General features: G+C 32.2%; 1 protein-coding gene across 1 annotated transcript; it reads right to left on the reverse strand.

Moving 5' to 3' along the window:
- Nucleotides 1-4,363: 4,363 nt before the first annotated feature.
- Nucleotides 4,364-12,029, reverse strand: LOC132166308 (WAT1-related protein At5g64700). Its single transcript, XM_059577106.2, has 7 exons — nucleotides 11,808-12,029; nucleotides 11,635-11,697; nucleotides 11,344-11,460; nucleotides 7,053-7,314; nucleotides 5,814-5,972; nucleotides 5,535-5,686; nucleotides 4,364-4,910 (listed from the first exon to the last, which is right to left on the reverse strand). Exons 1-7 carry the CDS (start codon nucleotides 11,978-11,980, stop codon nucleotides 4,730-4,732), a joined length of 1,107 nt encoding a protein of 368 aa, XP_059433089.2. The 5' UTR covers nucleotides 11,981-12,029; the 3' UTR covers nucleotides 4,364-4,729.
- Between the last annotated feature and the right edge of the window lie 433 nt (nucleotides 12,030-12,462).

Genomic DNA, 12,462 nt, shown 5'->3' on the forward strand with positions numbered 1-12,462 from the left:
ATGACTTTGGGACAAAAAATGTCAAAATCCGCTTCTGATTCATCGGCAGCCGCTGCCTTAGGTGGAAAAGGTGATAGAACCTCCAGTGGAAAATGTTCATCCGGTGAGGGATCTAAATCAACAAAGTCCGAAGTGTCGGATTCATTGTTGGCCACCGCCTCCAAGGGTGGTTCTAGCTATAGCAGGAGTTCTGGCTCTGCTAGTTCGACCTTAGCAGCTCTTGCACTTCTCCTTCTTAGCGGGAGGAAAACCTAGATAAATCATCTGGATCCTCTACCAGCATTGATTCAGAATGACTAATGACCCTACCAACGAACATCTCCATTGTTTTTCTTTGTTGGTTATGGTGGCAAGGTCTTCGCTTCTTTTTCTTGTTATGGCGGCTCTTTTGGAAAAATGCTTGAGACTTTACTTATGATTCCAAATTATCGGAATGATTAGTGTTTTTGCAATCATAGTTTTAAACATTTAATTTTTGCAATGTTGGTATCAAAGGGAAAGTATATATTCTTTGATGCTTTGTTTTTGGAAAAATGCTTTGTTTTTTTTTTGTTTTTTTTTTTTTTTGAGAATAGAAGTCGATATTACTATATTGAATATGGTAGACAATTCGAGGGGTATTCAAATGTACCACGGTATTACATTTATCTGTTATTTAGAGCTATCTATTATCTATAGACTCCAACCTGAGATAACTTGAACCTGAGATCTCAAACATGAGCTAACTCAAACCTGAGCTAACTCGAACCTACCGACGACTCAGGGTCTGGGATGACCTTTTCCTCCACCCTCACATTCTCTTGAACCTCCCCACACTCCAATTGTGCTATTGGAAAAAATAATACAATCAAATCTCTCACATCTCGATCAAGAAGACTCGAATAACAAATCTTCTTCGTAGCGAAATTCGTTGTATCGATTCCTGTACTTCTTCAGTTGAGGGGATCAAGAAAATTTCTTTCCTTGAAGAGCTGAATGTCGAACTTGGGGACAAAAAACGTTAGGAGTCTGCGTCTGATTCATTGGCGGCTGTAGCCTCAGGTGTTTAAGGATCTGGAACCTCCAGTGGAAAATGCTCCGAATGCTCCTCCAGTGGGGGATCGAAATCAGCAAAGTTCGAAGAGTCGGATTCATCGCAATTTACACCACGACCTAATTGATGTTATTCTCCTTCAAGAAACTAGGAGGGACAGAGAAAATATGAGTAACTACAAATTTGTAATATGTTTTTGAAGTTTTTTATGTTCTCATATGATTTTTGGAAAATATTTCCCAAGATACTGTTCCTTTATAAAACTCTTTCTGCAATTATTTTTCATATTTAGAAAAATCTGATTGCCAAAAGAAAAAAAAAAAAAAAAAATACTAGTGGTTGGATCATATTATCCATTGGAAAAATTCGTGAGACTTTACTTATGACCTCGAATTATCAGTGTTTTTGAAATCATAGTTGTGAACTTTTAATTTTTGCAATGTCGGTATCAAAGTGAAAGTGTATACTCCTTGGGCTCACTAATTGGGCATATTTTTTCTTCCAAATTTACCCCTCCATTTATTGGTAAAATTTGGTTTGCGTCCCTCGTATCATGGAGATAAATTTCCCCTCATTGAATATAAATTTCGACTTACAACCATCCTCAATTATTTTTTCTTTCTTTTTAACCATATCAAGCCATCCTTGATTGAAGTAGACGAAATTGCTGTTAATCTTGAAAAAGAGTGCCCCTTCTATTAGTACGTGGTGGAAAACTTATTTTTACAAGCTTCAATAAAAATTTGACACATTAAGTAAAAACATTAAACACAATAGAGATAAAAACACAGTATGTTTAATTCAAATCAATCTTATGAATTTTTTCATTAATTCTAACCCAATGCCCACCCATTCACCATCGAATCCCTACCTACCTCCGAGCCCTCAACATCGGTGTCTCCAAAACCAACCAAGAAGGTAGATTCGGAGGTTTTATTAATGGGTATTTTATCTATAAGGTATTTTTTCAAGAGAAGGGAAACTATTTGATATGAATGGCTATATTATTTTTTGGTGTTTCATGTTGAGATGTGTGCTTCTGATTGGAATGTGCAAAACATGCAGTTTACACCACGACCTAATTGAAGCTATTCTCCTTTGAAAAAACTTGGAGGTTTGAGAAAATATGGGTAACTGCAAATTTGCAATATGTTTTCGAAGTTTTTTATATCGTAATATCATTTTTGAAAAATATTTTCCAAAATATTGTCCCTTGACAAAACTCTTTCTGCATTTACTTTTCATATTTAGAAAAATCTGATTGACAAAAGAAAAAAAAAATACTAGTGGTTGGATCATATTATCCTTTGGAAAAATGCTTGAGACTTTACTTACGACCCCAAATTATTAGTGTCTTTGCTATCATAGTTTTAAACTGTTAATTTTTGCAATATCGGTATCCCAAAAAATAATTTCTACTAGTTTTACCATTTTTTTTGTTAAAATGCCCAAAATACCCCATTTATAAAACAAAACTCGAAATTCCTAATATGTCATGCGACCCATGACATCCAAGCCATAGGTCAACAGACCCACGGCCATGTGGATGAATTTCTTTTTTCTTTTTAATTTTATTTTTTATTAAAGGGGGCATTATGGACATTTTAATAAAAAAAGGGTGAAAAAAAAGGGAAAAATATGGGATTCCAACATTCCGAAAATTAAAAGCTTGAGATTATAATTGCAAAATTGCTGATACTTCGAAAGTGTAAGTGAAGGTTTTTTTTTTTTTTTTTAATTACAATTTCCTTGTGGCAAAACTTAATGAAGTAACAAAATTTGACAATTAAATTTAAGATTAATGTTACTTTTTATACTTATTTTACACGCTTTCCACAGTAGCAACTTTAAAAAATTAAAAGAAAAGTCATTTAAAAGGCATCGCAACAATTTGTATTAAATTATGAGTGTGATAAATAGGTGTAAAGAGTAATTATACAATGACTGATGTGGCAAGCGTCACATAAGTTGTATCAATTTGTAATAAAAGTTGATGTAGTACCCCATAGAGTGTTGCTATGGGTACTATAACTTTTATTACAAATATTCTACAAATTGACGTGATAGTGTATGTGACACTTACCATGATCACGCATTATACAAGCTGTAATGAGATTGTAATAAAAACTGTAGTATACCTCAAGCATTTTCCAAACCCCAAACTGGCATGAGAACAATTATAATTGAGGAGTGATGATAAACATCACGTCGGTCATGCACGCCCGGCTGATTTAATATTTTAATATTTTAATTAAAAAAAAAAAATTTAGCCGGGTGTGCATGACTGTTCATGCATGCCCGGCGTGTTGTGTATCATCACTCTAATTGAGAGATTCCCTTAAACATCTACATACAAAATTCTCACAAAAGAAATCAGAGCAACTTGCATCTCCTTAAGTAATATTCTCATCATACTATTTACTAAAAAAAATCTAAGCTTCGGTATGTCTAAATACAATTTCATTTTTAAATTATAACATTCACATTAATTGATAACTGATGAATCCCTAGATTAAATTCAAAACTAGGCATATCAAGCAGAATTAAATCCATCGACAACCCTTTTAGGCTTTTACAATCAATATGTATGTATATAATATAACACAATACCCAAGCGCAAAATTACCCTAGTAGATTCACCAATAGGAATAGCTATTGATTAATTACTCAAAGTCTAACAAGTTAGTCTTTAATTTTGGCATAAAGCTTAACATACTTATAGCACTAGTTTTTCCTACTACTTTAGAGAAATGAATTTGGTGATGATGAAACTCTAGTGGGGCATCGGGAGCAAGAATCCAAGATATATTCACTGGATGGATGAGTTGGTTCAAGATGGATGGGCTTCTTAAAGCCTTAGGGAAGTTTGGGCTTTAGAGATTTTTAGTGTTTTAATAAGGCCTTGGTAGCAAAATAATGCTGGAGATTACTTCACATGCAATACATAAACGTAGGATTCTCAAATTATTAATGCAAAATATTTTCTAGAAAAATCTATGTTTGAGAGAGATAATACAAGTGTTGTAAATAATTAAGATCGTTTTAAGCTTAGGGTAAAAAATTGATCCCTTTTACTTAATTTGTTTGGACATACCTTTTATAGCGGTCCTAAGGTAACTATCTTCATGTCATGTCCTTCGCGTGTGAGTACCCCCATGATAACCTAGGTCTAATTATGAGTGTATCTTACATAATGAGCAGTTATTAAGCTTAGAGCTAGCGTACTTTACTGGTAAAGGGGTCGATCTCTTGCTACGGCAGGTATGATAAGATTAGGCTAATGGTTTGATTTCAGGCCTTTGTATGCAAGCTTTGTGGGCTATGTGGGCGTGCCGGCTCAATTCCCAACAAAGGGTATACAAACTTGTACTACATTTTATGTTACATGAGAAATGGTAGCTAATACCAATAATTATTCAAGGCACCAAGCCATAATAACGTATGCCTTCTTCAATATTACATATACACAAACAAGCTTGAGCAAAAGCTTAAAGAACCTCATGATTCTGTATGTAAAAAAGCCTATAAAGGAGCTAAAAGCAAAGTGCTGTCATTGTAAGACATGAACTTGTAATTTCTGCCATGGAGCTTGCACTCTTAAAGTGGGGGCATCCTCGTGATTCGTGAATCATGCATATGGAGTATTCCAATATCTGTTAACGTCATGGAGCTTGCATTTATGGCACGTGTTTAATGTTACACAACTAAGGGTACTGGTGGAGTACTTTTAGAGGCCACTACTACTTCTTTCATTTCTGAGCATTGGTTGTCAACTTTTTCAGGTGTTAAATTATTCCCACCATTCGCTTTATGTTCTCTACTTTTCCCCCACAAAACACTGTATAGGCCTCCAACCAGCAAGAGCCCACCTAAAAGACTACAAATATATAGAAGAAGAGTGAAAACATAAGGTATATATATAGTTGTAGAAATATATAATAGAATATGAATAAATGAAAAAGAGAGCAAAAAGAGAAAGTGATACTGATGAAGAGTACTGTTAATTAGGGCTACATCTTGGCAATATTGAAATATGATAAAACTTGTTTACAATGAGTAGTATTTATATATAGAGAGATTAAGAGTAGTGAAAAGAAAACCAGACTAAATAATGAAGACAATAGGACATACAAAGAAATAGAAAAAAGGCTTAATATAGAAAATATTATAAATATTCTAACAATATTTTTATCAAATATTTGTTATGCAAAATCGTGATCTTTGTTTAAATTTGCGCTTTTTCAAATAAGCACCTCTAACCTGCTTATAGAAATCATAAATTTTTTTTTCCTATTTTATATTAAGTACTTTTTAAATTGCAATGCTAAACATTTTATATTTTGCGATATCTTTTAAAAATGCAAATTATTCTTACGAAATGACAATCCTAAACGCAGTCATAATAGAATGAATTGGATGAAGTGAAACCAAGCTGCTTGCCCAAATATCCTTGTATAGTGGGAAGGATTTGGTCTAACTAGGTAGGGAAAGAATAGATTACCTTCCCAAGGTAATGATCTCGCCTAAGAGAATTGCGGAAGAGAACATTGTAATGATGAGAGCCAAAGGTGTAGATATGGCAAGAAAAACTGGTCCCTTCTTCTCAAGAACCCATGCTTGCAAGTAGTATGTAACGCCAGTCACAATGATTCCCTGCCAGAAATTAATTGCAAATAGTTTATTCCTCCTTAAATTAAATATGAAATTAAGCTCATAAGTTTATCTGCATATGGAAATATATATGAAAGGTGAAATATGGAGAGAAAAAGAAGAGAGTTACACAATAAGCTACGGCTACGAGTCTGACATTCCAACCCAGCTTCCATTGATAAGGGTCTCTTTCAAAAGCAATGGCAATGGCAAAGGATTGAATGGTGCTCAAAAAGCACTGAAGAGTTACGAACAGAAGCTTTGGAGGGTAGCTTTTCATAATAGTTGCCTACAATATCCAAGAAAATGGGTAAATCCAAATATGAAATTTCTATACACGCACATGTATAAAAAGAAAGCCAAGAAAGTAAAAATAAAAATTTCATGGCGTTCTTGTTTATTGGTGGCCGAGAAATGGTTTTTTGTGTAATGCACGGGAGTAATTCTAAATGCCTTTCTTATGTTCTTTTTGTGTCCCTCCAAAGTTAACACGTAGTTTTTAAAATTATTATTAGATAAATTCAATACTAATTTATTACAAATGTAATAGTAATTTTAAAGTCACATCAATTTTAAAGAGACATAAGAGAAACATGAGAATTAGATATTTAGCATTACAACTTTAGGAAACATTGCAACACCATAAAAGAGGGACAAAACCTGTCTTTTAGGTCCAAAAACATATAGAAATTTAATTATATATAAATATTTTAAGAAAAAATGTTAAAACTATTTGAGTCATGGCCATCTTGCTCTCCTAGGTTTCATCCTTGATTATACTGTGGTAACACATGATCACAATTTACAGCCAAGCATTAGGTCAGTCCAAAAATTCAACTAATAATTTTGATAGCACATGCCCACTTGCTAGTTAAGACCGACGATCGGGACAATTAAGTACAAAACTTATTGATGAATATGTATTTAAGAGAAATGTTACTTAGTATTCTTAAGTATTTATTTCTTAGCATTTTTTTTGTTCTTAATCTTTTCAATTTTCTGTTTTTTCTTAAAAAAAAAAAAAAAAGGTGGATGTGAATATGCCACATAGAGAAATGAACACTCATGCCACATAGATCTCTATGTTTAATTAATGCCATAAGGCTCAACATAGGCCATGTATATTCCTTTTCCTAGTAATAATTATATCAATAAATCTAAATTCCATAAAGGCCAAATATATATATATATATAGCTAGTACATTAATTAATAGCCATGACAACCAGGCAAAGGAGCTACACTAAAACTTAACCTTTCGACAAAAAACATTAATTGATTTTGTCCATTTTTTGCTAAGGAAAAGCTAGAGATTTTTAAATTACTTCCCTAGTGTTTTGGTAAACAACAAGAGAATATTTAGATATATACCTGCAAAACAAGCCACAAGCCCCAAAAGATGTTGGAAACGAGGAAAAGGAAGCAACCCTTTATCCAGGCTGTGCTAGAAGGAAGATGGACATGGTGTTCTTGGGTTTTAGGGTGCCCCAAGAGGTGGTGGTGGTGGCCGTCCCCGATGAGCGTCCAATGCGGTCCCTTGTAGAAGGCAAGGGTCGCTGCACCGGCTAAGCAGAATAGTATGCCTGTAAGCTTTGCAACCCCGGCGGTTGTCTTCAACCTGAACACCTCCATCCTATCACACATTTTTTTTATATGTTTGTTAGAATATAATATGACCTAAATAAGTAAATTCATCTATTTTTATTAGCTTAAGCTTTGCAGATAAGTGATGATTATGGTATTAGAGCAGAGGTAATGAGTTTAAAACCTGACACCACAATTTAGTTAAATATTCCATGTGTATTCAAGGATGAAATAAGGATTTCTCATATGGAGGGGCCAAAGTATAAATAAGGGGTCAAACCTATTTTTGATAAGGGCCAAACCTAACTTTTAAACCTAAATATATATAACTTGATAATAAAAATTCAAAAGAAAAATTGAAAAGCAAGCTAGACGGCCATGGCCCCTTGGTCTATACATGGTTCTGTTCCTGGGTTTATAATTAGTTTAAGCTTTTAGAATAAATACCACTGATTTAACAATGTTTATGGAATCTGCAAACAACATAAGCTTAAAGCATCTAACGACAGAAATTTGCTTTAAATTGGTTTGTATCTAATTTATATAAACACATCTAATAAAGTGACATATATCCTATAACTATTTAAAAACATGTGATTCTCACATGTTAAAGAATACATGTCACTTTATTAGATGAGTTTGTATCCACATCTAACTTAGAATATATGATATCATTTCATATTATGTTTATACTCTTCATAACATATTTACCTTTTAGGATTAATTATTATCAAACCATTCTAATTTGATTATCATACCTATCTTATCTTCACCTATTCCAAATCAGAGTCATATGTAATGTAAATATAAGAACAAATTATTTAGTAGTGGACGTAGGTATATCTAACACCGACCCACCCGAAAATCTTTTGCCTACATTTTCTTTATTTCTTCCACTTTTTTCTTTAATTTTCACATATGACTAACAAAATCGCAAAAGGAAATATCGATTCTGAATACGAAATAGTTTTCATAATTCTTACCAATCTGAAAAACATCATTCAATATATTCTGATGTTGAACTTAGTGAAAATATATTGTTAATATATAATAATCGTCTTTTGATTAACTACCAAAGTCAAAGGGACAACTGCTTCAAGTTTTACCCGCATTAATTATAGAGATGTATTTGGTGTCATTCTGTTACACATTTCTTGTTCATTTTTTTTTTTTTTTAAATCCACCATTAATTAATAAATCTGTAGGATTCATATCTATGTAAAACTCACAAATTTAATGGTGAATTTACACATTTCTTATATGAATATGATAGACAAAAGATGTGTAACATAATGAAACCAAATATTTCTCATAATTATATACTAAACCTTGTTTGATTACTGATATCTACACCAATCTAAAATCCCTTTTACACACAGCTAGCAACCATGCAATTTTTGTATTTTTTTTAATTTTTTTTTGTTCACGTGTGTTATCCACAAAAATAGAAAAAAAAAAATGAAAAGGAAAAAGAAAAAGTGTCGGCACAGTTGGTAAATCAAACCTTGTCTCTTTGTCATATATCATAAAAGCCCAAGACCAACTGTGGACCTACATCCAACAAATCCCTCCAATATCATTCATTAACAACGTTGTAGTTGGATTATGCTGGTCCGTCTGGGTTTACAATTTCAAAAAGTGTGATTTAAAAATAATGATTTTAAAATGTATGATTTTGAAAATGTAATTTTTAAAAACGTAGTTAAACGTTTAATAAAATTGTAGTTTAACATTTAAAATCACAGTTTAGCCTTTAAAATTGTGTGTTATTCAAAAAAGTACTACATTTGAAAAAACAAATTTTACCGCAATTTTTTTTAAAACCAATTCCAAACCATTCATTTTATGCAATTTAGTTTAAAATCACGCTTTATAAAATCACAATGCTAAACGCACCCTAACAATATAAAAAGACAAATGTGATAAATATGCCATAATCTATACTTCAATGTTAGAATATTAGGTCTTTATTCTATTTTTTAATAGGTCTATTATCTACAATCAACACTCATATATTCTCGTAATATCAAATCTCACACAATATATTCTACCATAAATTTTTTAAACTATTGTAATTAAGTTTAGTATAACCTTGAAAGTTGAAAGTGTTTGTCTGTCTCTTCTTCTTGTCTCTCTCTTTCCTTTCTCTTTCATCCGCCCTAGCTATCATAATTAATTTCTATCATCAAAATACAAAATTCACGTGAAGGACGTACATGGTGCTATCTTTGGAGCATGACAAGTACGAGTGGTGGCCATTCTGTTCTCCACGTGCATCAAACCTTATTTCGGTTGCATTAATATAAAATAAATAAATATATATATATATATATATATATATAGAGAGAGAGAGAGAGATTCCATTATAATTCAAGAAGGCATACGCCAGATCGAGAATAAATTCACTTGGACAACATATGGCCATCTCTGGTCTGGCATATATGAACCATCAGTGTCTTATAGGATACGGCCCTAATAGAATATCTTTGCTATAAATATATTATATTTATAGTAAAGATATTTTTCTATAAAATATCTTTGTTAAAATATTTAATTAAATAATTAAATTTATATTTTTCTATTCACTTAAGCTTTTAGAATAAGTGTTAATTTCACATGCTACGTACGTATGAGAGCTATAAGTCTTAAATTCGAACCTTAATTTTTTATATCTACTATATCTGATTCAATGCCGAAGTCTTATCACGAAGCTAGCCAGCACTTAAAAATAAAAATAAAATATATATCAATCACCATGAAAGAAATGTGTATATAGGCCTTGCAAGTCAATTTTAGTGTCAATAGAGTTGGTCGCCATGAATATCGGCTATAGAGTGTGGTGGTATTATATGTTACAATCTTAAGTATCTTTTGTGACTTAAGTACAATCTTAACAGTATTGTGTATATAAATTATTGGGCACTTCTTTTTACACTAAGCGAATTTTTAAGATTGAATTCTACTTAAAATTTGTATCAATATCTCATGCAATGGATGATCAATCGGTCTACATGCATGCATAAATATACTTACCTGAAAAAACTTAAATTGCTAATTAATTACATATACTAACTTCGCAAAAACAGGGATTTATCAATTAATATACAATAAAATTCGTTTTTGGTGCGTCTTTTGAAGTATGGTGTTTCCGATGTATTTCTGTATATGAAAAGGAACTTAATTTGGATTAAAATTATTTGAAGAACTTAATTTTGTTAGAAAATTGGTAGATTCTTGAGAATTGAAGCCCCCTTAGTTTTTATTGTTCTTTTTTCTTTTTTAAGCATAATTAACGCATGGTATTTCCAAAACACGTGACAATTATATCCAATTCCTTATATATATATATATGAACATGTGCCTGACAAAGACATTCAAAATGCAACTTTTTTAATTAGTTTGATCACCAAGGCTAAGCTTTCCTATTTCACTAATAACCTACGTTCAGTGATAGTCGACAAAAGTGTCCCTATTACATTTAATTGGGGAACCACACAAAACTGACTAAGATTGTGATATTTCCGTTACTTTTTATAAACAAGATGACAACTACTCTTCTAATCAAAGTCCATTTAAGTTAAAATATTAATTAAATTATTATAATTTATTAGCTTAATTAAGCTTTAGGGTTTAAGAAAAGTGCTTCCCAAAAAAAAAAAAAAAAAAAGTTTAAAAAAAGTGATGATTTAACTTAATATCAAAGTAAAGGTTTTATACCCAATCTCCGTCATTTGTCCCTCATTTCAATTAAAATAATTCATGTACGTTATCGGCAAGCCCCACAGGTGAGTTTAACGTTTTGAAATTAATAAGTGGTACTTTAATTCAAGAGATGACTTTTCCACAAAAGAGTCGTATGTAATTAAAAAACCTAACTCCATACACTTAAAACTATTACACACATGCTCGATCCCTACCTTATATTTTCACACTTTTTTCGTGAGATTTGTCCGCAAACACATGTTTTAAGTATATTTTTCCCTTAATTTTCCTGTTAAATATAGGATTTCTGTAATTGAAGAAAAGGAAATATATATATATATATATATATATATACACAAATAGAAATAGACTCTACCTGAGTAATACTGCCAAGAAGAAAGTAGTGACAGGAAGGCAGTTTGTCGTTGCAGCAGCCAAAGTTGCTGACGTATAAACAAGTGCCATGCCATAGATATCCAAGCTTAAGGTGATCCTGAAATCGGAAAAACAAAACAATGAATTCTTTTCTTGAAACTTTGAATCAAACTTATCCGACAACATAAACGACGTAGTTTTTTTTTTTCATTCTTCAAATATATATGAAGAGAGCAACATTTTTAGAAGCAAATTGAAAGGAAACGTAAAGTTTAAACTAAATAGGGCATACCCAAATAGAGAAAGAAGAAAAATCTTGCAGAAGGTCACAAATGATAAGGGAACCGCCTTTCTCCTAAAGCCCACGGCATAAAATCATCAAAGATTATCAAATAAGTTTAAATAAGAAGAAAAGGAATATATATATAATATTAATTGCTGTTGTTAATTATATATTATTATTACCATTCACAGAACAGTGCGATAGGAGCCAAGAAAATGGTTCCTGCAGCTTGTCTATAGAAGACAAACACGAAGCTGTTCATGCCACCATTGAATGCAGCCTTGGAGAGCAAGAACATGCCGGCATAGATTGCTTGTATGAGAATCACGGCCAAATAAGGCTTCTTTTCATCCATTGTCGGCGAACCCTAAAACCTAGCAAGCAAGATTCTTGTTCATGTAGGATTTAATTGGGAAAAACAAGATGGTTTGTGTGTGTGTGTGTGTGTATATATATATGAGTGGATGATTAGTGGAGAATTACGAGAATGGTCGATGAAAAGAACATGGCTCCCCTATTGGGACGTGTGTGGTGAAGATAACAAGCTGCTTTAATACGAAGGGGCCACCAAAAAAGTGTTCGTGGTGTCTCTGTTCACCAGTCATGCACAAGTACTTCCAAAAAATTAACTTAATTAATTGTCACTCAAGAAACAACATGGGTTTCCTTTTTTTCCTTTTTTTTTTTTTTTTTTGAAGGCTTTGGATCCTATAGATTGACATTCTTTCCATTGGTGTACTCCAATTTCTCCAAATTCCAAAATCAATAATACAAAAGAAAAAGGGGGATCAAAGTAAATTAAGGGTGAGTGTACGTTCTTTTCATCATATAAAAAAT

The sequence above is a fragment of the Corylus avellana genome, chromosome 11 (assembly GCF_965113065.1).
Source record: "Corylus avellana chromosome 11, dhCorAvel1.hap1.2, whole genome shotgun sequence".
Lineage (NCBI taxonomy): Eukaryota > Viridiplantae > Streptophyta > Magnoliopsida > Fagales > Betulaceae > Corylus > Corylus avellana.

Coding starts and splice junctions, on each gene's coding strand:
- LOC132166308 (XM_059577106.2), bottom strand. CDS start 11,980: ATGGATGAAAAGAAGCCTTATTTGGCCGTGATTCTCATACAAGCAATC. Junction 11,461..11,634: donor TTTCTTCTTTCTCTATTTGG/GTATGCCCTATT, acceptor TTCCGATTTCAG/GATCACCTTAAGCTTGGATA. Junction 7,315..11,343: donor TTCTTGGCAGTATTACTCAG/GTAGAGTCTATT, acceptor AATGTGTGATAG/GATGGAGGTGTTCAGGTTGA.